The sequence below is a fragment of the Neofelis nebulosa genome, chromosome 16 (genome assembly GCF_028018385.1).
Source record: "Neofelis nebulosa isolate mNeoNeb1 chromosome 16, mNeoNeb1.pri, whole genome shotgun sequence".
In the NCBI taxonomy this organism is placed as follows: domain Eukaryota; kingdom Metazoa; phylum Chordata; class Mammalia; order Carnivora; family Felidae; genus Neofelis; species Neofelis nebulosa.
This window is the reverse complement of record NC_080797.1, coordinates 48,447,960-48,474,906: the sequence shown is the minus strand read 5'-3', so window position 1 is coordinate 48,474,906 and position 26,947 is coordinate 48,447,960. Positions and strand designations below refer to the sequence as shown.

Here is a 26,947-nt window from a genome sequence, read left to right as displayed (position 1 = left end):
CCTCATTTTTTCCAAGCTTGGGTTTAAACCTTCCTAACTAAATGTAAATAATCCATTATCTTTTCACTAAACTTTTTATACTCTAACCAACCAGGCCTTCTTTCTGTTGTCTGTAACTAAGAATCCCAATATATAAAGTACTTCAATTTGTCTAGGTGATTCCAACGTACAGCCAGGGTTGAGAAGCTTAGGACGATAATACTCAAACTGTAGTCCATACCCATCTAGACACCTATGGCATTTAAACTGCAGATTATGAGCTCCACTTACTGAATGAGATTATGTTTTTAATTTCTTAAAAATTTATTTTTAAAATTTTTTTTAATGTTTATTTATTTTTGAGACAGAGAGAGACAGAGCATGAACGGGGGAGGGTCAGAGAGAGGGAGACACAGAACCGGAAACAGGCTCCAGGCTCCGAGCTGTCAGCACAGAGCCTGACGCGGGGCTCGAACTCACAGACCGCGAGATCGTGACCTGAGCCGAAGTCGGCCGCTCAACCGACTGAGCCACCCAGGCGCCCCTTAAAAATTTATTTTGAGAGCTTAAGTGGGAGAGTGTAAGCAGGGCAGGGGCAGAGAGAGAGAGGGAGAAAAAGAGAATCCTAAGCAGGCTCCACACTATCATTACAGAGCCTGACATAGGGCTGGATCTCACAAACTGAACCATGAGATCATGACCTAAGTCAACAGTCAGACGCTTAACCAACTAAGCCACACAAGTACCCCTGGACCAGACTCTCCAGATGTAGGGCAAACAAATGTACATTGCAGCAACCCTAATCACTCTTACACGCAGTAAAGTTTAAAAACAAAGGCCTTTGGTAAAGGCAATAAAAATAGTGTTAAAGAGCCAATATAAATTTTTTTTTAATGTTTTTATTTATTTTTGAGACAGAGAGACAGAGCATGAGCAGGGGAGGGGCAGAGAGAGAGGGAGACACAGAATCTGAAACAGGCTCCAGGCCCTGAGCTGTCAGCACAGAGCCTGACGCGGGGCTCAAACTCATGGACCGTGAGATCATGACCTGAGCTAAAGTTGGATGCTTAACTGACTGAGCCACCCAGGCGCCCCCCTTAAAGAGCTGATAACAACATTACTCATTTTAGACAAGTATCACAAGAAAACACTAATTCATTTTAGATATGTATCACTAGAAGCAGAATTTAAACAAACTAAGTCACCATAAATCTGAATATTACAAACAAATTAACGGGGTGCTTGGGTGGCACAGCAGATTAAGCATCCGACTCCTGATTTCAGCTCAGGTCATAATCTCACAGTATGTGAGTTCGAGCCCTGAATGGGTTCTGTGCTGACGGCGTGGAGCCTGCCTGAGATTCTCCTTCTTTCTCTGCCCTTCCCCTGCTCACACTCTCTTGGTCTCTCTCAAAGTAAGTAAACTTAAAAAACAACAACAACAACATCAGAACAACTTTGGGGCACCTGGTTGTCTCAGTAGGTTAAGCCTCCAAGTTCAGCTCAGGTCTAGATCTCATGGTTTGTGAATGTGAACCCTGCATCAGGCTCTCTGCTGTCAGTGCAGACCCCCTCTTGGGATCATTCGTCCCCCTTTCTCTCTGCCCCTCCCCCACTCGTTCCCTCTCTCTCTCTCTCTCTCTCTCTCAAATAAAACATTTTTAAAAATTTTTTAAAAATTCATGCACAGTCCATTAAAGAAAAAAAATTAAAAATTAACAATGAAGGGTAAGACTATTTTGAAATTAGAGGACTAATTAGTAGAGAGACAAAGATCAGTGCTCACTAACAACTTCCAAAGCCAAAACTTACCTTCCCTCCAGCTTGACCCCGTACTGCAAAACAAAATAACGTTGATTCTTCTGCATTTCCTTCCATCTTAAACTGCGCAAAACTAGCCGCGTGTCCTTCAATGGGCTGAGATACTTTCCTATCTACAGAATATAACTGCATAGCTCCCACCACACGATTTTGCTACAAAAGATCAAAGAGAATAAAGTTTGGAGACCCAATGAATCAATAACTCCCAGATTCATCAAGAGGTAAAATAATTAGAGTGTTTTATATCACTTTTGGCAGGATTTATAATTCTTGATAATGTAGTCGCTCAATGTAGATTTGATACCTCTTCATTTAAAATTTGGCTCCAACATTACCTTATTAAAACAATATGAATACTTAAAATGTGCTTCATATACAACCATCTCTTTACACTATCTTAAAAGAATATATATTAGAAAACTCATTCTGCAATAAATAGCCATAATAAGTTCCAAATCATTCACACAGGAACTCAATATCCACTCAAACTGCAAGTAAAACCTAAACCTAAAATCACCTGGTAAGAGTACTCTGAAAACGTATTGTCAGCATAAAGCCATTAAGCTAGCAACCTTTATTTCTTAAAAAACAAAGTCTTTCCAAATAAGTCTCATTCACCAGGACAAAGCATAGAGAACCTAATTTCAAAATAAACTGCATTCTGAGCACATTCATTCTCTATACCTTTTATCAAACATCTAGAAAAATGTTACCTGTGCAGATATGCCAGTCAGAAGTAACCACTTTTGCTTTGCATCTGTACGATAATTGATAATCTGGCACCCTGCAAGGCTAGAATGGCGATCAAACATTTTCACTGGCTGAGACTCTCCTTCCATACTCCAATGATAAACTGCATTATCCGTAACAAGAGCAACCGTATTCAAAGAGATCCATTTCCAGAAAGTGACATCATCAGTCATGGTATGGGCCTTCATTTTACTTTTCATTTCAATGTTAAATATCTGAAGAGTTTTCCCAGCTAAAAACAAAATTAAGAATTGTGAGTCATTAAGAAAACAAAGTGCAGGATAAATTATTATATAGCTAGACTAGCGATTTGTAACTTTCAAACAAAATGGTTCTGTTAGGAGACTAATAACCAACTACACAAGTGACACTGCTAGAGCAGCAACCTTTGTAGAGATAGCTAAGACTAAATCCACAATCTATATCTACAGCTGAAGCAAAAACTTTATTATATCTAACAGACATTTTAAATAGGTAGATGACTGCTATACATTTCTAAATCCCAACTGAAAATGAGTCTAAAGAATAGCTCACTTAATAATCATGGAAAACAAGATTGTAGCCTTCAGGCTTTAATTAAGAAGGTTTACTTTATGCATAAATTAAGTTAGTTGCAGGTACACAGAACAAAGCAAATCTGATACAAACACATGGGGGAAAATGTCTACTTTTTAAGAGGCAGTCATCCCCCATCCAATAAAATCTTGTGGAAACTGCTTTTTGAAGGAGGATCAACCTCAACTCAGTCTTACACTACTAGCACATAAAAGAAGTGCATGCTAAAACTGGTTTAAGATACACAGGGAAAGGTGGAGGTGCCGGAGAAAAAGAAGGAGGAAACAAAGGAGGGCAGTTTCAGATGCTGTTAATATACTGGAGATAAGAACAAAATTCAAGCTTTATCCATTTAATACAATGGTAAAAGGATGACATTTGCCTTGAGTGTTAAGAGTTCATTGAGTCAGATGCAAGGGCTTATATTTCTAATTTGAAATCTATCAGTCTGAAAAAGTGATTAGGTCTAAATTAATAGAGGTCAAAGCCCACAGCTATCACTAGGCTCTCTAACCCAGATTAGCCCTTAGAGACTAAGGAAAACTCCATTCCTGAGCCACAGAGAATCTGGCTCTTGAAAATCAAAAATTATAAGGTAGTAGCAAGGGAGGGGTGATGGGATGGGACACAAAACATATAGCTTTGTACCATGACCCTTCTTACCACATATGTAAAAACTTCTTTCATAAAACAAAGAATGCTATTCCCATCCCACACAATATGTAAACCACAACCAGACTTGAACAATTGTTAGTTATAGTCCTGTTTATAAAAAGAAGCCAAGGATTTCCCTTCAGAGGGAAGCAGTATTGGGGAATGACTTATTTTTCTCTGCTACCTTTCCCAATCCCTAATCAGACTTTTATTGTTTTGTTTTGTTTTTTTAACACAAGAGGGGTTGGAGTAAATATATGTAGGGTGATTTGGGAGAAGAGGGTGAGGGTTAACAGCTTAACTCTGTAGTGTAGACATATAGGCACAAATCTATAATGCTATTACAATGCTCTGAAAATCTTTCCAATTTATTCTTTTTATATAACAGGACAATAACTAATACAATCTAATTTAAGATTAACTCACCATCTGCACACATAAGAAAGCATTAAGAAATGTGATAAGATAACAATAACATTAAAAATAGAAAAGAACTGTGAGAAAATTAAAATGATGGCCTTTTAATAGAGAGGTGTGAGAGGTGCTAAGCAGTTGAATCTAAATTCTTTAAGGAGGCTGAAGGGAGCTTAATACCTTAAAGTATAATATGTGTACTGTTTAACAGAAGCAATTGTTTTATAGCTTGCTGCTATAAAACATGCGGTCCTAAGTGAAAGCTGGGACCTTTCCTTAAGATGAGATCAACAACTCCTATCTTGGATATGTTAATGGTGACGTAGTTACTTGAATATGCTTGCCCCCAACCCTGCATTTAATCCCTAACCAGTATTACTACTAAATACAAAGTTTAAATAATGTGAAGAAAATCTGTTTAAACACCTCAGCACCTTTAACAACTCACCTAACAAATTTATCAAGAAATTACTAGGAACCTAAAGCCTCCTCCTACTACCAAGAAGAAAAACAATAAAGCAAAGTATAGACAGTTAAATGACTTTAGAGTCAGCCAGCTTGTCACTTAGCCTTCTCATAAACTACTGTTTGAAAGGGCTGGGACGCCTGGGTGGCTCAGTCTGTTAGCATCCAACTTCAGCTCAGGTCATGATCTCACAGTTCGTGAGCTCGAGACCCACATCAAGCTCTATGCTGACAGCGAGGAGCCTGCTTTGGATCCTCTGTTTCCCTCTCTCTCTGCCCCACTTTCTCTTTCTTTCTTTCTTTCTTTCTTTCTTTCTCTTTCTCTCTCTCTCTCAAAAATAAACACACATTTGGGGCACCTACGTGGTTCAGTCAGTTAAGCGTCTGACTCTGGATCTCAGCTCAGGTCACAATCTCCCAGTTCATGAGTTTGAGCCCAACACGGGGCTCAAACTCACGAATTTGCTGTCAGTGCAGAGCCTGCTTGGGATTCTCTTTCTCCCTTGCTTTCTGCCCATCCCTGCCCTCTCATGTTCTCTCTCAAATAATTATTAAAATAAAATAATAAGCATTTTTTAAATTAAAAAAAAGGGGGGATCAATTACATTCTCATTCTATAGTTCAAAGGAAAAAAATTAAGATAGTCTCCCAGACAGTATGAGGTTCTTTGAACTGCTTGGACTGATAGGTTGTACAGTTCTGTACTGTGTGACACTAAAAAGTTACTTTGAATAAACTCTAATACGCTTGATTCCAAAGCTTTAACACCCATCTACATATACATATACTTCTAATAATCAGTGTAAATGTAAAACATTTTTCTTAAAAAGTAGGCTTCACACTCAATGTGAGGCTTGCATTTATGACCCTGAGATCAACAGTTGACATGTTCTACTGACTGAGCCAGCCAGGCACCCAATTCAAGACATTTTTAGAACTTGACAATCTAAATGAAACACACACCTGAAGTATAAAAAAGGCACAACATAAATGTTAAGTTTATCTTCGTAACAAAATCTTGCAATGTTTAAGTGCTAATATTAAAGCATATTTTATTTCAGGATATGAATCACTAATTTGTCTTCTATAGATGGACTTATGTACTTAGCACAGTCTTATCACACTGCAGGTACAAAATTTAAATTCATTAAATCTAAAACTTAAAATTTTTCCAAATAGATCTATGCTGAATAGAAAGACATTTCACAGAAACATACCAAGTCATGAAAGTAGTTAAAATCAAATTTAGTAACAGCTTCAAGTTTGCAGATTTAACCAAAATTAATATACAAAAAAAGGTAGATCCTTTTATTGTATTTGAATAAATTATACATAGGGAAGGAAAAAAAGGAAAGAAAACCACCCCACAATCTTTTATACCTTTCAACGCAATTACTTTGCTAGCTGGATTCATGATGGCGCTGTCTGCTGAAATTGGTCTTCGAATTGGATTACTTGGGTCATTCATATCAATGATTACCACCTGGGCCTGCTCTCCTACTTTCTCTCTAATGCAGATGAATTTGTCTGACTCCATAGTTAGGGTACTGAAGCCAATATTTGCTGGGTTTATACCCAGATTCTGGAGCTGGGGAAAAAAACCAAAAACATAATAAGTCATGTAACAAAGTGAATCAGAAAGACTTGATATTCACGTATTGTCATTACCTCATTTAACCATTAATGCTTCAAGGTCAACAGTAACAAACTCCGTTATTCATTCAAATGAGGCTACTGATAGCCAAATGATGGACCTTCAGTTCTTCCAACTAATACAGCATTCAACTATTTTATTATAACCTTGTAGTTATAACTAGAGATATGTTAACTGTGTGGTTATAACTAAGAGGCAGAACAAATACATAAAAAGGTAAAGGAAACAGCTACCTTTTGTGGTTCAGGGGATTTGAGGTCATTGACCTTTCTTGGTTTAAGGTCTGTCCTCCCTTACCCCCTTCAATATTTAGCAGTCATTTGCTCACAAGTACTGGACTTTAGGAATCTGAAAATTAACTTCAGCATAAAAAGAGATTTAAAACTTCAGAGTTCTTATGTAAAGGAACTAACAAAAGCAGACACGTAAACAATTGGCAATGCTTTGCCAAAAGCGCCAAAACAAAGATATGTAAGAGGGACCTGGTTAAAGGAAGCCCACAGCTAAGGGAATGTGTCCAAGGAAGGTAGAAAAGAGAATGCTCAACAGAAGAACAAATACTAAGATCCAGATATATGACTATGAAAGGCTTGCGGAGCAAAGAATTAAAACTGATAAGCTGAGGGGCGCCTGGGTGGCTCAGTGGGTTAAGCGGCCGACTTTGGCTCAGGTCATGATCTCGCACTCCGTGAGTTCGAGCCCCGCGTCGGGCTCTGTGCTGACAGCTCAGAGCCTGGAGCCTGTTTCAGATTCTGTGTCTCCCTCTCTCTGGCCCTCCCCTGTTCATGCTCTGTCTCTCCCTGTCTCAAAAAATAAATAAAACGTTACAAAAAAAAAATTAAAAAAAATAAAATAAAACTGATGAGCTGAATGTATCTCAGTAAGAATCCTGAATGTCTCCAAAGGCAAAGGAAGCTACTTAAGGGTTTTTACAAGGAAAATAATGGAATCAGATTTGCTTTGTATATTAAGAAGATATTAAAGTATTTGCTAAATAAATATAGAGAATCTAAAGATGGTAGGTTTTTGAAAACCACGTAAGTGTGTGAGAAAAAGGCACTTGCTAGAAGGAGGTCTCTACCAGAGTGGGTCATTAATATTCTGGTGCCTAAATGTAGTCTAACAGATTAAGTACCGCTACAAAGTTACTGAAGGTTTCATTAGCCTTGGCCAGACTATTTTTTTCCTTTTTTCCAACGGATAATAAATTCACATGGAACAAAATCCAAAGCAAAATTTAAAAGCCCACACACACACACACACACACACACACACACACACCTTCCTTCTGCCCGTGACCGCCCAGATATCCAATTTTCCTCCCCAGAGACCACCATTGTCACTACTCTCTTATGGACTGGCCTGAGCCAAGTTAACTGTATTTTATCTAAATTCTTTTGTCAAATTCTGCTAATCACACTTAATAATAACTAGGCCAGCTTCTGAATAAAATAAAACATAAGATTAAGAGACTACATTTTATTTTCACTTCAAGGACTGCAAGCACAACCAGTTACAAAGTGTAGTTACAATAACTTAGTTACTGAATACCAGGGCAAGGAGTCAAGCAATAGTCTAACTATTAATACAAACATGATAATAAAGTAGAAGATTAACTACCTTTACAAATTCAAGTATATGCTGCAATGCAAGGCAAGTATACAAGCTGATAAATAATTTGTAACAAATTTGGTTAAAATAAAATCTTAGGAATTATTAACTTTCATTTCTTCATGACTTTAACTTTTGTAGTAACTTTTAGGTCCAGAACTAATGAAGGAAGATAAATGAGGACCCCAACCACATACAAAGGGATTGTGGGTGGGCTTCAAAAGGCCTTGGGGCGCCTGGGTGGCGCAGTCAGTTAAGCGTCCGACTTCAGCCAGGTCACGATCTCGCGGTCCGTGAGTTCGAGCCTCGCGTCAGGCTCTGGGCTGATGGCTCGGAGCCTGGAGCCTGCTTCCGATTCTGTGTCTCCCTCTCTCTCTGCCCCTCCCCCGTTCATGCTCTGTCTCTCTCTGTCCCAAAAATAAATTAAAAAAAAAAAAAAAAAAAAAGGCCTTATACAAAACAAGTTGTCCATCTAGTTTCAAAGATATATACATCTATTTTTCTGAGTGGATGGGTCCTCAGACTCATGTAATTTTTTTTATTTATTTATTTTTGAGAGGGGGGGGAGGGAGAGGGGGAGGGAGAGAGGGAGGGAGAGAGGGAGGGAGAGAGGGAGGGAGGGAGAGAAAGAGAGCAGAGTAGGGGCAGAGAGAGAGGGAGAAAGAAAATCCCAAGCAGGCTCCACACTGTCATGTGGGGGTCCATCTTATGAGCCATGAGATCACGACCTGAGCTGAAATCAAGAGTCAAATGCTTAACTGACTGAGCCACCCAGGTGGCCCTGTAGGGGAATTTTAACCTGTTAATAGTGAATATTTGACATCAAAGCATACTGGCTCATATGTAATAGTAAATAAATTAATCTTCATTGTAGAAGTATCCACAAAGTTGGACACTTAACCAACTGAGCTACCCAGGCGCCCCTCCATTGTAACCTTTCTAGTAATTGTGGAGAAAAACTTCTAATGGCTTACAGACCACCTAGAACTATATGTGTAAGAGCAACATGTTATCTTCTAAACTATCCTGTAAAAGAAGAATTCTAGGTTTCTAAGTCACTACAGCAAGCATTCACATAAGACAATTTTGAGCTTCAATTGTCACAGCTTAAGTCCTCGAATGTTGAGAAAGAGTAAAAACTAATAGTGTGGGTCAAATAGTAACTAACTGAATCTCAAATTACTCTTCAGAGGTAGGTGCAAGACAACTATAAGAAAAGAAAACTATTAGGAAAGACAGTAGAGGAAGAAAAAAAGAAAGTCAAGAAATCTGTGTTTCTTACTTCCCAGCTAGGTCCCCAAATAAATGTAGTCAAAAAAGCATGTTGTCAACAGTAAGCACTGACCTCCAACCTCAGGGTTGTTTTATTTGAAGAAAAAGCAGATTTGCTTACAAATGGATGGGGTTCTTGCACTCCTTGCAATCTATGTAATCCTTATATTTTTTCTCATTCTTCATTTACACATTCTACCAAGCAAGCTATGCATATATATTTTTTATCTTTTCTACCTAGAATGTCCTAGTGCTATTCAAAATACTCCATATGAAAGACATGCTTTATTTAAAAAACAAAGTTAAACAAAAGGCAAGTGTCAAGCTCTCACCAATTCCACGGTTAAACATTTTAAAAAGCATACATAATCAATGCCCATTTATACAACTACATAGGAAACTGCTCCTTCCTACAAAGTCTCTCCCAGTTGTTAAGTGACAGAACTTCAAGTGACATATTCCTATCAGTTCAGAGAAAGTTACATTTGACTCTACTTCTTCAAATAAGATCAGTAAGATTTTTTTCCTTACTAGTGATCCTTTTCCAGTGAGAGTGCTCAGAATACTCACCAATTCTTCCCATATTTTCCCATGACATATTCAAAAGGGAAAGATCCCAAAACACACAGTAATAGGGCAAGTCACCATCATTAACAGTGAATCACTGGGTTCTACTGAAATCAGTATTGCACTACATGCTAACTTGGATGTAAATTAAAAATATATATATAAGTAAATAAAAAAATAAAAGGGTTATACTAGACAACTATGTCTACTAATACCTAGATAGATTAAACTTTTAAAATGCAACAATGGGGGTGCACCTGGGTGGCTCAGTTCTTCTAAGCATCCAATCCTTGGTTTTGGCTCAGGCCATGATCTCGCGGTTCTTGAGTTTGAGCCCCATATGGGACTCTGTGCTGGCAGTGCAGAGCCTGCTTGGGATTTTCTGTGTCTCCTTTCTCTCAGCCCCTCCCCTCCACTTGTGTGCCCAGTCTCTCTCTCTCTCAAAAATAAATAAACTTAAAAAAAAAAAAAAAGCAACAATGTTTTTTAAAAAGTTTTTATTTATTTTTTTTAGAGAGAGAGAAAGAGCACATGCAAGCAAGTGGGGGAGAGGGAGAGAAAGAGAATCCCAAGCAGGCTCCACACCCCTCAAAAAAGGTTTTATTTTCAAAACACCACAAGCCATACAAAATTCTTAGTCAATTATAAAGGTCTCATGGTATATGAGCAATCTACCACAGAAACTGTGCAACAAACCACTAATAAACTCAGAGGGCATATGAGTCTCCAAACTTGCAGCAATTTTCAGAGAATACATAATAATATCCAAATTCTGGCTACATTTTTTTATATTCTCAATTGACAAAATGTTGCTACTATTGAACATAGGGATATTCTGTTTTGACATATGCTTGGAAATTTCTAGTAAGAATTTTTTTAACTTCAAAAAACTTATACTTTTTATTATAAATTAAAAAGAATATGGAGTTGGGGCAGTAGCTCAATCGGTTAAGGGTCTGACTCTTGATTTCTGCTCAGGTTGGTGAGATGGAGCCCCCTGTCGGGCTCCACGCTGACAGTGCAGAACCTGCTTGGGATTCTCTCTCTCCCCCTCCTCCACTCTTACTCTAAATAAACTTAAAAAATTTTTTTAATTAAAAATATGGAATCAATAGGGGCGCCTGGGTGGCGCAGTCGGTTAAGCGTCCGACTTCAGCCAGGTCACGATCTCGCGGTCCGTGAGTTCGAGCCCCGCGTCAGGCTCTGGGCTGATGGCTCAGAGCCTGGAGCCTGTTTCCGATTCTGTGTCTCCCTCTCTCTCTGCCCCTCCCCCGTTCATGCTCTGTCTCTCTCTGTCCCAAAAATAAATAAAAAACGTTGAAAAAAAAATTTAAAAAAAAAAAAAAATATGGAATCAATAAACTTAGGTCCAAGAAAAGGGGTTACTTATTTTTTTTAATAGTTATATGCGTATGGCAAAGTATTCAAACAGTACAAAAGGGTATACTGAGAAGTGACCCACCTATGCTTCCAGTAATACCTCTCTCCCCCCAGCAATTAGAGATGCTTTTCCATCTTAGAGACAACCTATGTATATGAAAGTATAGATTTCCATCCTTCCTTTAAACAAAGAAAAACAAAAGACTAATTGCACATGCACAAAACCATACAAATTATCAACTTCTCTGAAAACCAACTCAAATGTTGCAATTCGTTTGGTTTCCACACTACATTTTGGGCACTGGTCCATAAATGCATATTGTAGGGCCTGACACTTAAGCCTAGATTAGTTTCCAAAAAGTTAAGTCAATTTATTGTTAATCGGCCAAACCAAAACTCTGGAGAGCCCTGGAGTTACATTTTAGAAATGATACAAAAATGGTTCTTCTTCCTTCTCCTCTCCCTCTCACCCCAATTTGGATTAACATGCTTGGGGGTGGTGGGGGGTGGGGACACTACACTTCTAGTTTTTGTAGTGAGGCATACAGATAGTATTTCAGACCCCCTATTATCTAGAGAACACAGAAGGTTCTTCACTCAACTAGACAATTACTATAAAAATATATAACATTGATTATAAAGTACAAGTGCCATTCAAAATTAGTTCGTTCTGTAGATTCTTCATAAGGACAAAACATCTGGGTTTTAGTGCCAGTTTTGTCACTTCGATGATCATGGGCTAATCAGTTATCTGTGTACCTGTTTCCTCCTCTGGAACTTCTGAGATAACAGTACCTCCCAGAATTGTGTTTAATGTAGAGCACTTAGAACAATGTCTGACACACAGTAAAGGCTCAATAGATACTTTTAAGAACACACAACTCAAGAGTACTTAGGCTCAAGATTAGCTTTTCTTGTATTTGCATTTATCTACTTAATTCAGCTGTCCTACAGGTTGGATGCAACTCTGGGTGTGAATATCTTTTGACTACTGATAATAGATTAGAGGTCTCTGGGTGCTAAACTTACTCAGACACTGTGAAATGCCATTTTTTTCCTTTTTAAAGAATAGGAAATTACACTCAACAAACTTTCAATTCTGTTCTTTAATTTGCCTAAACTTAGGTAGAAACCAAAATCTTCAAAACCATGTAACATGGAACCATGTAACATTTTCAAAGTAAGTAACCCTATTTTATTTTAATTCCTTTTTTAGGTGCACCATGGAACACTGCTAAAGCTTTCTAACAAACTTGGCAAATATGCTCTACCACCTTTGCTGAGGGAGCAAGTTGGGAAAGCTAATGCAAACAGATGGCATAAGGTCAGTACCATCAAAAATTCTCTTTAGCTTAAAGAGCTCAATACTAAAAAAAAAAAAAAAACAACCAGAAGTTAAAATGTAAAGCAAGCATAGAATTTCACTCTTCAATGTGCAGAAAAGCTTAGGCCACCTGGTTAAAAAACACACACCCACCTCTATACTACACCTTTCCAAAACCAGAGTTTCCCAATGTTTCCTAATCATCCCATGCCACATAATTCCAAGTCAATTCATCCAACTAAATTTAAGTTCTTCAAATAAAAGAACTTTCTTAAAGAGTGAAAGCCTCTTCCATCTTTGCTCTTCAATATGTCTAACTAATGTTATAGAGGCAAGAATGATCTTACAGAAAGACAGCATTTCTTTTATAATATGTATACTATTAATTACTTTTCAGGACAATTATAAATTAAAAGAGGTTCATGAAATCAGGAGTCCACACTAGTATAAATAAAAAAATAATAATTAACAAAAAATGAAAAACTGTTCCTTATAGGGGCACCTGTGTGGCTCAGTTGGTTAAGTGTCCGACTTCGGCTCAGGTCATGATCTCACGGTTTGTGTGTTCAAGCCCCGCGTTGGGCTCTGGGCTGACAGCTCAGAGCCTGGAGCCTGCTTCAGATTCTGTGTCTTTTGGTCTCTCGGCCCCTCCCCTGCTCATGTTCTGTCTCTGTCTCTCAATAATAAATAAACATTAAAAAAAAAAAATTTAAAAAAAAAAAAAAAGAAAAAAGAAAAACGGTTCCTTATAAAGAAAGCAAACTTAAAAATGGTGAAAGACCAGGGCACCTAGGTGGCTCAGTCCGTTAAGCATCTGGCTTCAGCTCAGGCGATGATCTCGCAGTTTGTGAGTTTGAGCCCCACACTGGGCTCTGTCTAACAGCTCAGAGCCTGGAGTCTGCTTCAGATTCGGTGTCTCTTCCTCTTCTCTCTGTCCCTCCCATGCTCATGCTCTGTCTCTGTCTCTCAATAATAAATAAAAGTTAAAAAAAAAAATTCTCAAAAAGTGGTGAAAGACCAATCAATAGAATTTTTAAACAGTCATTCTTTTGCAAGTATCACAATAATTGATTCAGAGAAGAATCATCAATGGATATTAAAATTAATAGATGAAATTTTGAGGAATGACATATTTACATAGTTTCACGGTATTTCCTAAGACACTTGGGGAAAAGAGATTCAGAGTGAAGAAACCTGTCAGACACAACCTTCATCAAACAATCAAAGTTAACACCACCAGCAATGGGTCAAATCAACAGTATGTTTCCTGATATGATGAAGTACAAAGAAGACATTACTTCTGTGGTATTCTTGCTGAAAGTACATAACATGGACTAATCACGAGGACCCATTTTTGAGGAATCAAAATTGAGGAACATTAACAAAACAAGTGATGTATACTTTTTCAGAAATATCTATGTTTTAAAATACAGAGTTCCAGTCTGGCTCTGGGCTGACAACATAGAGCCTGCTTGGGATTCTCTCTTTCCTTCTCTGCCTACCACCTCCCACTAGTGTTCTCCCCCTGCCCCTCTCTCTTTCTCTCAAAAAAATGAACTTAAGAAAAATAAATAAGGGCGCCTGGATGGCTCAATTTGTTGAGTGTGCAACTCATGATTTTCACTCAGGTCATGATCTCAAGGTTTGAGGAATACAGCCCTGTGTCAGGCTCTGCACCGACAGCACAAAACCTGCTCGGGATTCTCTCTCTCCCTTGCACTTTCTCTCAAAATAAATTAAAAATTTTTTTTTCTTATTTTCTAAAGACGTATACTGAAGTATTTAGGAAAGGTCATGATGGCTTGAATCTCTTTAAAATGTTTAAAACAAAAGAAACACATATAGCAAAATATTAAAAATCTAGATGACTGGGTATATGGCTCTCCCCAGTTCTTATATGAAAGCTTCCTATTTTTTTCAAGTTTTTAAAAAGGGATTAATTTCTATTCTCTTACAAGGTTACAGAAATTGAAAATTAAATGTATAAGGATCAGATTTTTATTAGGCAATTTACCTGTAGGGCAGGAAGGAACAATACAACTTTCAAAAGGTAAAGATGAAAATCAAACCAAAGAATGATGTAATTCAAGTTAGTTATACTCTAAAGGAGTTGTCCAATCAGAACGAAGATTTGTCGCACTGTCCAAGACCGAAACGACTGGTCACGTGCAGCTATTCAATTTTAAGTATATAGAATTTAATATTCAGCTCTCCAGTCACACTACGCACATTTCGAGTACTCAACAGCTACATGTGACTACTATTGGAAGGCACAAAATATACATTTCCATCGTTGCACAGTCTAATGAAGGGCAATGTTTTCAGACATTTTTCCTGAGAGTCCAACAAGGAGAAAAAGGATAACTTAAAATTAAACTCTGGCAAAATAGGAAGGACAATTGGTAAAGTTATACAAGAATTTCAAACAAGACAAAGAGACGGAGGAAAAAGTAGAACCTTCAAGTTTTAAAGTCCAGATAGCTTGCAGGAGGCTTGAGAGAAAAAAATCTGCAAAGTTCAACACTAGCAGAAGTGAGAACCCAAGGGAAGAACTCCTCAATCTAGGTGCTCTTTCCCCTCAAGAAATCACTACACTTTCAAACAGCAAAGGCCCAGGGTTACAAAGGATTAAGAATGTGCAGATATAATAAGATGTAATTTCTTCGAAAAACAGGAGAAAAGAGAGGCCTGTCTCTATGCTTGATAAACTGCCACTGCCTCAATTTCTAAGATATTCATCAATATCATAAAGCTTTTGGAGAAAGATACACAACTGTATGATGAATCTCTAATTTAAAAAATAAGTGTGGAAAAGATTGTATTAAAATCAAAGATATGATAAAATTTTCTTTTATTTTTATTTATTTTGAGAAAGAGACAATATGGGCAGGCACAGAGAGTGAGGGAGAGCCAGAATCCCAGGCAGGCTCCCTGCAATCAGCACAAAGCCCAACACAGGGCTCGATCTCAAGAACCTTGAGATCATGACCTGAACCAAGAGCAAGAGTTGGGACGCTTAACCAACTGAGCCACCCAGGCACCCCTAAAAAAAAAAAAATTTTTTTTTTTAACTTCAGCAGTATTAGATTCAGAAATCTATGTTGAAGACTCATCACTTTTTAATGACTTAAAAGCTTTGTTTTTCCTGTCTTGATTCTGGAACTATACTTGATTTGACTGTAAACATGGCAACAGAAAAGAGAAAGTGTTCTTTCATGCTTGAGCAAAGCATGCCTAGGTGCTACGTGGAGGGTTAAAGTGATTTAGCACACATCAAGCACTTAAAACAGTGCAAGGCCACATAAGCACTCCCTATTTCATGGATTTACTTTACAGTACCTACTCTGGGACTGTGACATCATGATATATACTTTTTCAAAACAGAATGGCTCTGATGTCATCCTACTAACATTACATAGTCAAACCTATGGTAGGCCAATTTGCTTTACTCAAAACACATTACTAAACACAGCTTAGAAAACCCTTTATATATATGGCAGGAATCAGGAACCCAGTGATGGTTAGTACCTTATTAGAATACATTAGTGATTAAACTGTGAAAATAGTGTTAAAAGGACTGAATGGACTATGGCTGTACGCAATCCAATAATATGCATTTATTATAAAAGGCAGAAAATGCTAGAAGACAATACAACCAGGTAAAACCATGCACTTTCTTTTCTTACGTTTATTTTTGAGAGAAAGAGAGAAAGAGAGAAGGAGAGAGTGCACACGGGAGCAAGCAAGGAAATGTGGCAGAGGGGGAGAGAATCCCAAGCAGGCTCTGCACTGACAGAGAGCCTGAGCAGAGAGCCTGACGTGGGGCTCAATCCCACGAACTGCAAGACCGTGACCTGAGCCAAAATCAAGAGTCAAATGCTTAACCAACTGAGCCACCCAGGCACCCCCATGCTATTCTTCAATGCCCAATTCTTGGACTAAAGAGGAAGACTCTGTTAGCACAGTTTCCATCACACAGCAACCAATCACAATTGTTTGTGCCTACAAACATCATATAATTAAAGGAATATTCATCTTGCTTTGAGCCTACTAATTTCAACCGACAGTTGTTACATTTGATCAATAGGAACATTCACTGCAAACAGCCTTCTTTATAAGCATACTCAGGGAGTTTGCTTCCTAATGACTGGTAAACTCAGAAGAGAACTCATTTACCAGCTGTATCAGCTGAAAATCAAAATACATTAAAACTTGTGTTTATGACAGCATTACTAAAAACATGTCTCATAATTAGTGCTTAGCTTTACACTTTCCAGATCCTTCCTCCTGGTTTCATCTGAAGAGTTACAACGGAAAGGAAGTACGTACAAGCTAGTATATTTCAGATGAGTCTATTTTGTAGGTACTCTATGTATTGTCCTATTTCAGTTACCTTTTCTGTAAATGAATTCTGTATCTTGATAAAGACTTACTAGTAAGTGTTACCACTAGAGAGTTAAGAAGTCAACAATTTGAGAAAGACCTGCTGATACCTGGATATCACTCAATGCTGTTATTTTTTTCAATGTAGTTACTTTGAAGTTAATTGCCTGAAGATTTGGTTAACTTCCTATCCCAAGTATTCCACTCAGCATAATTTCCTTTAAAAACCCCTAAACATCCTCTACCTTCACTAATATCAATCACAGTGGAAAAAAAAATGCTGACACCAGTCACTTCACTGAGCCCTTGAAACTAGCCATGAAACTAGCAGAATGTCAAATAAAAACTGCAGTTTGTCTTCTACAGGAAATGAAGACAAATGCTGAGAATGCAGCATTCCTTTAGTTCTTCCATCAACAGGATACTGGCCATTGTTTTGTGTACTCCACACATTTCAAGCAAGAAGTAAAAATGCTTTTAACTCTTGCTGACCCTTTGTTTCCACTCCATGTTAGCCTTTCAGGCAATCACAGTCTCTTAGGAGAATTTGACTCTGGTCACTCACTCCAAAATTAAGTACTATATTCAAGAAGGAACCACAGTTGGAATGTAAGACTATTAGTTTTGGTAAATTATCAGGAAACTCAAAAAGAATTTTTCCCACTTGTAGCCAACTACTGACTGGAAAATTTTAAAACCTTAAATTTGACTCACTCTTAAAAAACAGTCCAATAATTAGATGAAATACTACACCTCAATTCTGATCAAACTACAGGGGAATATTGGGAAGTTTTTAAGTCTCAAATCTTGCAGATTCTCCAAGGTCATGTCCTTTTCTGCATAAATGTCATTCAGCTGGCACAGAACAAGTGAATGCTACCAAAATCATAATTCATTATAGGTATGTATGTTATGTGTGTTAGGGGAAGCGGGGGGGTGGGGGGGGGGTCGTAGACTTTATCCAAACACTCTTTTCGAAGCACTAGAAAAATGAGGCTTACTTTGAGGGTCCAAGATTATAAAACTTAGAGCTGACCTAACCTAAAAATCTTCAAAGGATGATGTGAATGTCCCTAGGCAGACACCACAGGCTTGGTTTCCTGGTGTAAGTAACTGAAACATCTGGTCAGTTTCCTTACTATTAAAACTGTAAAGAAATTTCATTCTATGACACAACTTCTCAACAACTTCCCAAAATGTATTTTTAAGTGGGAACCCAGTGATTCAGCCCAACCCCGTTACTGCTGCACATATTCATGTCTTTTTCTACCTTATATCAACATATCTGCTAGGAAATTAGACATTATGTGGTTAGTGCTCATTTTCCTAGTTGGAGCAATCATTTAAAGCATGATCAGCACAGAGGGCTACAAGTTACAAGGCCAGAATCAATTTTTACATGTGAATCACTGGAATATTTCCCTGTGAACCTAAATGCCAAAAATTCCAAGTTCAACAGAGTGAATGAATTAACACTCAGCATGGAGAGTTACAAGCTTTCTCAAAATCATTTAATATTAACAAATTCAGGGAGTCTGAAACATTAAAATAACTGACCAGAATTTATTTTCTAATACCTATTGAGCATCTATTATTTGGCAACTTAACATCAATTGAGTATTTTATAGCCTGCTATTTAAGTTATATGTGAAACTGCTTTTCTTTACTTTCTGTTAAGCTATAAATTTGTCATCACTACAAAGGTAACAAGGAAAGTATAACAGGTTTTAGGCTCAGAGTTTAGAGTATACAATTTGTATGTAGCTCATATATTCTAAAAAATGGAAAAAACCTTCCATCCCCAAACCCTATAGATATTGCTTCACTGTGGTCAGGGAAAGGGTATGCTATGGATGCTTATAGATTTTTTTTTTTTTTTAATTCATGGTACTAAAGCTTCCCCAGGCCTGTCTCAAATGCTGAACGCTTTAAATCTTGTTTCTTCTTTCATAGCAGTTAAATTTTCTTCCATTGTCTAAAAAGAGCTTCCATTCCAATTATTTTGGTTTCTATAACTCTTAGATTTGTAACCTATTCTGTCACACCTCCTGTTCTTTTAATTCTGGGATTTTCTCTAAATTTAAAATCTTCAAGTTAATCTTCCACATTGCTGATGTCCACAGGGGCAATTCTGCTCCTAACTCCTAACTGCTCCAGGATCAACTGTTTCTGTATATATTCTATTACTGCAGCTTTCTATTTGTATTGTATCAAGTTTCTTTACATGCCACAGATAATGGCAACAGTTCTCTGAAGTTTTCTTCCAGTTCCAATAGAAAAAAACTTTTAAAGATTTCCTCAGATCTCTTCCTAGTTCTAAAGTATCTTTTCCATAATCATACATTTTAATTAAAAGCTACTGTATGCCAGACACCACACTAATACAGACAATTCTACAGTAAATGAGCTATGGCCTCCTCTATTCAGTGCATAACAAGCAAACAGTAATTACAACGGTGCAATTACAAGGGATGCATGCCTAGCCCAAATACACGTAGGGGAATACATGGTGTCTCAGAAGAAATTGAAATACCATCTAAAGAAGGACACACAGTTAAAGAGAGGACAGAGGGGCGCCTGGGTGGCACGGTCAGTTGGGTGTCCAACTTCGGCTCAGGTCACGATCTCGCGGTCCATGAGTTCGAGCCCCGCGTCAGGCTCTGGGCTGATGGCTCAGAACCTGGAGCCTGCTTCCGAATCTGTGTCTGCCTCTCTCTCTGCCCCTCCCCCGTTCATGCTCTGTCTCTCTGTCTCAAAAATAAATAAATGTTAAAAAAAATAATAAAAAAAAAAATAAAGAGAGGACAGAGCTACAAAACTTGGGAGAGAACAGATAGAACTAAAAATACCATTATGTACCCAAGTGGGGTATTTATTTTAGCAAGCAGACCATTCTCTAGACACTCAAAAAAGCTTTTGACTAGTATTAGAATGTAGAAAAACTAGAACTCTCATACATTGCTGGTGACGATGTAAAATGGTACACCTACTATGAAAAAAGTTGGGCAATACCTCAAAAAATTAAAACACAGTTCTAAACCATATGACCTGGCAATTTCACTCCTCAGTATATATCCAAAAGGACTGAAAATAGGTATTCAAACAAAAACTTTAATGTTCACAGCAGCACCATTCATAATAGCCAATAGGCGGAAAGAATCCAAAGGGGAAAGTGGGTGATGGGCACTGAGGAGGGCACCTGTCAGGATGAGCACTGGGTGTTGTATGGAAACCAATTTGACAATAAATTTCATATTAAAAAAAAAAAAAAGAAAAAAAATATTTAGTCATCTGAAAAAAAACAGAATCCAAATGTCCATCAACTACTGAAAGGACAAATAAAATGCAGTATATCTTCTACTCAATGGAGTATTGAGTAAAGGAATGAAGTATGGGATACATACTACAACATGGATGAACCTCAAACATTATGCTTAGTAAAAGTTAGACAAAAAAGGTCACATATTGTATGAGTCCACTGATAGGTAAATCTGTAGGGAGAGAAAGCACATTAGTGGTTGCAGGGGATGGGAGGGGGGTGGGAATGAGAGACTTCTTAATGAATTTGGGGTTTCCTTTTGGGGAGATGAAAAGGTTTTAGAAGTAGATACAGGTGTTGGTTGCACAATGTTGTCAATGTACCATTAAATTGTTCACTTTAAAATGATTAATTTTAGGTTGTATGAATTTTATCTCAATTTTAAAAGATCTTTGGCCCTATTAATATAAATTCTTAGGAATTAGATATGCTTAATACATACTTCAAGTAGTCATTTGACTTAGTTTATAAAGACATTTAAAATTATAAGATAATTTACAGGGGTGCCTGCCTGGCTCAGTCAATAGAGCATGACAGTCTTGATCTCAGCGTTGTAAGTTCAAGCCCCATGATGGGGGCATGGAGCCTACTTAACAATAAATAAAATTATAAAATAATTTACTTGGAAATGGTTTTCTACTCTTCACATTTCAGAAACCATGTTAACTCTTCATATGCACTTTTTTACACCAGTGTTTCCATAAACACTGGAAAATCCTCTCCATTCCATTAAAGTGCTTTAAAAAAAAAAAAAAAAAAAAAAATCCAGGGGCCCCGGGTAGCTCAGTTGGTTAAGCATCTGACTTCAGCTCAGATCATGATCTCGCAGTTTGTGGGTTCAAGCCCCATCCCATGTTGGGTTCTGTGCTGACAGCTCAGAGCCTGGAGGCTGTTTTGGATTCTGTGTCTCCCTCTCAAAATAAATAAGCATTAAAAAGAAAACAAAATTTAAATCCATTATGGTACAATCATGGGAATTTTAGAACATACCTAAAATTCCATCTGCATATTAGGAGAGTTGTTTTTTTCACTTGTTTCTGGATTATGATCTCCAGAAATATACCCCTAATAGATTGAGTTTTTGAGGGATACTTAAAATGTTTCTTACCCCATCCAACAGTTATAACTGTGAGGCCAGAGAACAATAATTATTAGATATGTTACATTTACCTCTTACCAATCCAGATGGATTTCAAGCCTATGATAGCCTTCAATGAACATGTTGCAGTATTCGAAATAGAAGTTAACTGTGAGAGGACTCAATAAATGTGGAGACTTGGTAAGGCTTTTAATATAAGGGAACTCCTTCCTGAAGAATATTTTATAGTAAAAAAGAAAATCACCTTAGATTTACCTAGTTCAAAAGGGAGAAATATACAGTACCAAAGAGAGTGGAGAAAGACAAGAATTTTGTAAACCATGTTCTCCCTATGGGTTTTTTCCCTAATTATTCATCCTCAATGAATTATCCAAAGTCACCTGTTCATCAAGTTGAGTATACATGGTTAATCTTTGGCTTCACTGTGTCCACTATGGTGGTTTTTAAGTCCTTTTTCTCAGCTAGTCAGAAACAGATGAAAGCAACTCTCCCAAATCCCATTTTCATCTACTCTGATTCTCAGTCAATAGATGGGAGTCATCAAATGGAGGAAGCCTACAGCCTGGAGGAAGAACACAATCCTGCCAAAACCCTATCTTCTCCTATGGGATTCATTTTAGCCTGTCCTCTAAAACTGTAAAATGAATTTGTTTAAAGCATTACGTGTGTGTGTGTGTGTGTGCGCGCACACACACACACACACACACACACACACACACACACAACTCAAGGTCATCAGAAACTGCAATCCCTAGGATCCCCAGTGTGCATCACTATTAGAGTTCTTCCCTTCCCTACTCCAGAAATGGACTGGATGTGGAAAATAAAAGGAAAGGGCCACCTGGGTGGCTCAGTCAGTTAAGTGTCAAACTCTTGACTTCAGCTCAGGTCATAATCTTGCAGTTCCTAAGATAGAGCCCTATGCCGGGATTCTCTTGGGATTCTCTCTCCTCTGCCTCTCCCCAACTTGTGTTCTCTCTTTCTCAAAATAAACAAACACTAAAAAAAGAAAAAGAAAATAAAAGGAAAGAATCTGGTGTAACTCCAAGATCTTGGCTTCAATAACTGGGTACATGGTAGTTTTTTTTCCCTTTTGCATGGCATATATATTCTATTCTACTGGATAAAGGGAGACTCTGCTCTGGCACAGGGCTAAGAAAGAATACTTGAGTGTCTGTATAAGCTAAGTATTATGATATAAACACAAAAACACACCCCAGTATAACTTTCCAATTGCCAAAAAGTATTATTTTAACTTAATGAGGAAGTTCAGAAAAGAAAAAGATCTCAAACATCTGAGACATTTTCCACAATAGAACACATGAGAATTTAAATTTTTTAATGTGGCAAAATGATTTCAATGCACTCAATTCCTATTATTTCAGAAATAAGCTTTAAAATCTGCTTTACTTCAGAACTTAAAAGTCCTATTTACCCAATGAGTCAGAACAGGAAGTACTAATATAACTTACTGGTAGTTCTACCTCCAAAGCAAAACCCTACAAGCCTGTAACCATTTCTCCCCTCTATGGTTATGCTATTCACACTGAGCAAGCATGTTCAACTCCCACTTTCCTCCTCACCCCCACCTCAAGTGCCACTTTTCCCAGAGTTCTATTCAAGTTTTACATTACAAAACATTTACATTTACAAAAACATAAATAATACAGTAAAATAGAAGTTTTCTGCTTTCATAAGTGGCTTTAAACTAAAACATATTCACACTCTTGTCATTAAGAAAAACTCTCTTATAGACTTGTTTGAGAAGTTCAGCTTTGAGAGGGATAAAGATAATCCTCGTTACCAGTTAACCTGATCCCAATCATTCTGCACAATTTTCTAGTGGGAACTTGAATAAAGCCCTTTAAAAACATCATCTAAATAGCCACTTAAAGCATAGAAAGTCAAATGTTAGCTCACTGGCCCCTACTTTTCTCATAATATAAAAACTATTGGGGTGCCTGGATGGTTCAGTCAGTTGGGCATCCAACTCTTGATTTCAGCTCAGGTCATGGTCTCACAACTCGTGGGTTCAGGCCTGCATCAGGCTCCGCACTAATAGTTCGGAGCCTGCTTAGGATTCTCTCTCTCTCTCCCTCTCTGCCCCTCTCCTGCTACTGAGCATGCAAGCATGTGCTCTCACACTCTCTCAAAATAAAACAAAACTTAAAAAAAAGAACTACTGACCTAAAAACAAATCACTGGCAGAATGTGTACATCAAAGGACACCACAACATAGATGCAAACAAACTGCTATATTTTGCAGTTCAAATTATATAGACCATTCATCAACATGCCACACTGCAGAAAGACCAAGTAATAAAGTCTGGCCATCCACTCATTAGCTGTCTTACTCTACAGATTAACTGCCATGAACTTCAGTTTCCACAAGTGCAAAATAAGGCTAACCCTACCTATCTGATGGGATTTTCTTGCTAATTAAATAAGATCATGAACATACAATATTTAGCAGTGTCCTCAGTACACAGGTATTCAAATAACTCTAATGGTCAATTAATTTTGATCTTGTAGATGTCAGGACAATTAAGTTTGTTTTGTTTGTTTTATTTTAGAGAGAAAGTACAAATGGGGGAGAGGAGCAGAAGGAGAGAATCCCAAGTAGGCTCCACACTCAGGGTGAAGCCCAACATGGGGCTTGATACCACAACCCCAGAATCATAACTTGAGTGGAAATCAAGAGTTGAACGCCCAACCAACTGAGCTACCCAGGTGCCCCAAGATTTGGTGAATAGTTAGGGCAAATTTAAGTTAGGGCAAAATAGAGGCATATGGGTGCCTAAGTCAGTAAGAGTCCAACTTCAGCTCAGGTCATGATCTCAGGGTATGTGAGTTCGAGCTCCACATCAGGCTGTCCGTTGTCAGTGCGGAGCCTGCCCCTACCCCTACTCCTACCCCACGTGTGTGTGTGTGCTTGCTCTCTCAAAACTAAACGCTTTTTTTTTTTAAAGTTAGGGGAAAATAAATTATATCTTTCATAACACACAAAAAAAAGGAAACACAAAATCCAAGTCTGACAGCTGGGTTTTGCATAATGCATTCAGATCCAAGCCTCCTGCCATCCCTTTGGGTTAAGAGCATTAGCCACAGGCACTTGGCCAAGAAGGGGGAAAAAACATCTAGAGCTGACTTTGTGAAGTAGCTTCATCACGACATATATGCAAATAAATTTAGAGAAATAACCTCATTCTAATATAAAGCATTGAAATATCAGTTATGAACTCATTTCCCATCTAAGTGAGAACATTCATTTCAACATAGAAGGACATATATAACACCAGCGAAGGTCTGATTGGCATTCCAGGCAGGTATTTTATCAGATATGATGATCAGGTTTGTCAAATGTATCTGACCAAGGAACACTAATTAAAAATGTACCAATGGGGGCGCCTGGGTGGCTCAGTCGGTTGGGCGGCCAACTTCAGCTCAGGTCATGATCTCGCGGTCTGTGAGTTCGAGCCCCGCGTTGGGCTCTGGGCTGATGGCTCAGAGCCTGGAGCCTGCTTTCGATTCTGTGTCTCCCGCTCTCTCTGACCCTCCCCCATTCATGCTCTGTCTCTCTCTGTCTCAAAAATAAATAAACGTTAAAAAAAAAAAAAAAATTAAAAAAAAAAAACACAAATGTACCAATGGCATACAGTGAGAGCTCATGGAATATAATAAAAAAATTAAAAATTTTCTTTCTTTTGGGCACATGTCAGAAAGGGAGCACTTTTGTATCATACAAATATTTCTATTAAGTCCTGCACAGCATCAGACATTATATAACGTGTTGCAATTATGTGTGGACAGCCTTTGCCAGTTAACCAACGCAAGCTATAGTCAGTATTATTCATCACTTTGTCCCTAGTCTAACACAGTTGCTGATAAGTACTCAAATCTTAGGTAATTATCAAACATTTATAAACCATAAAAATCTAGGTCTGCAAATAAAATACTGTATCACTGGTGGTGAGCTACATGAATAAAATGTACTGGACAAAAGTTTTATACCCCATAATTCATGTTCCTAAACTGCTACATCAAGTACTTTCACATACATGACCTCAGATCTTTACAGTAACTTTGTGAAGCAGCAGGCCTATTTTACTGAGAAACAGAAAAGGTTAGTTTTGGGGTTTTTTTAATGTTTATTTATTTTTGAGGGAGAGAGTGAGACAGAGCACGAGCAGTGGAGGGGCAGAGAGAGAGGGAGACCCAGAGCCCGACGCAGGGCTCAAATCCACAGACTACAAGATCATGACCTGAGCCAGTCAGACGCTTAACCGACTGAGCCACCCAGGCACCCCCAGAAGAGGTTAGTCTTAACCCATGTTCTCCAATACTATAGCCACATTTCACAAACCACATGTGATCTGAGCACCTGGAATGTGGTTGCTGTGACTGAATTTATTTTAAATTTAATTAAAACTAAATAGTAACTGATAATTGATTCAATTATGGAAAACTTATGTTTGGAATAACCTAGATAAGCAAATTGAAAAAACCACTGCTTTTTCAATGGTAAATATCATGAAATCTAAATACAGAACAAATATTTCCAATGAAAAGAGGGTCTGAAAGGAGATGTGCTTTTAACTGTAAAATACAAATCAGATTTTGAAAAATCACTACCCCAAAAAAGGAATGTAAAATATCTCATTTGAAAATTTTATACTCCTTATGTGTTGAAATTTTAACATTCTGGATCAAATTAGAACATCCTCAGAGCAAAGTCCAAGAGGAAAAAAGTGAAGTAGGATACTGTATAACTTCTCTTAAGGCCAATCATTCTATTTCTTTGAAATATTTTGTGTCCAAAGATCCAGGTTCAAATCCCATTCTGATACTGTGTTCCCTTGGACAGAGTCTCACTTTAAGTGTTTAAGAATGTCTGGGGGGATTAAATGAAGACTGAAAGCACCCAGCCACATATATTCATAGGGCAAAACAGGCTCTCACAAGAAGTCTACTGTTCCCTTCATTCACTAGTCACTGTTCATCACCACCACTTCCCAAAAGAGACCGTATTCAACTAACACTTTTTTTTTTTCCAACAACTTTCAAATAATGAATGTTTTAATTTTGGTTAATAAAATGTTCTAAACATACAAATATGGGTGATCAGATAAACCTTCACTCTTACCAAGCCTATAAATGTACAGTCCAATGTAGTAGACAATAGGCTGATGTGGTCATCTACATTTAAACTAATTAAAAAGAAATAAAAGTCGGGGCGCCTGGGTGGCGCAGTCGGTTAAGCGTCCGACTTCAGCCAGGTCACGATCTCGCGGTCCGTGAGTTCGAGCCCCGCGTCAGGCTCTGGGCTGACGGCTCGGAGCCTGGAGCCTGTTTCCGAGTCTGTGTCTCCCTCTCTCTCTGCCCCTCCCCTGTTCATGCTCTGTCTCTCTCTGTCCCAAAAATAAATAAATAAATTAAAAAAAAAAAAAAAAGAAATAAAAGTAAAAACTTAGTTCCTCAGTGACACAAACCATATCTCAGCATCCTTATGTAGCTAGTATATATTCTTTTATTTCTTTTTTTTCTTTTTGTTAAATATTTATTTATTTGAGGGAGAGTACAAGCAGGGAAGGGGCAGAGAGAGCGAGACAGAGGACCTGAAGCAGGCTCGGCGCTGACAGGCTGACAGCAGTGAGCCTGATGTGGGGCTCAAACTAACAGTGAGATCATGACCTGAGCCGA

At 37.9% G+C, this 26,947-nt stretch overlaps 1 protein-coding gene and 1 long non-coding RNA gene across 5 annotated transcripts in view; one reads left to right on the top strand and one right to left on the bottom strand.

Moving 5' to 3' along the window:
- LOC131498073 (uncharacterized) overlaps positions 1-26,947 on the top strand; it is a 72,039-nt gene that overhangs the window by 38,390 nt on the left and 6,702 nt on the right. The window contains exons 2-3 of one of the 3 annotated variants that reach the window (XR_009255276.1): positions 12,339-12,446; positions 17,196-17,324. This is a non-coding gene — a long non-coding RNA (uncharacterized LOC131498073). Of the gene's footprint in view, positions 1-12,338; positions 12,511-17,195; positions 17,325-26,947 lie in introns of those variants that run through there. The other 2 variants (XR_009255277.1, XR_009255275.1) reach the window with 2 other exon arrangements.
- Positions 1-26,947, bottom strand: part of CLTC (clathrin heavy chain) — a 66,246-nt gene that overhangs the window by 35,553 nt on the left and 3,746 nt on the right. For both annotated transcript variants that reach the window (XM_058704917.1, XM_058704918.1), the window contains exons 2-4: positions 6,019-6,226; positions 2,514-2,782; positions 1,792-1,953 (exon numbers count right to left, since the gene is read on the bottom strand). In XM_058704917.1, coding sequence (XP_058560900.1) covers positions 1,792-1,953; positions 2,514-2,782; positions 6,019-6,226 — 639 coding nt within the window. The remainder of the gene's footprint in view (positions 1-1,791; positions 1,954-2,513; positions 2,783-6,018; positions 6,227-26,947) is intronic.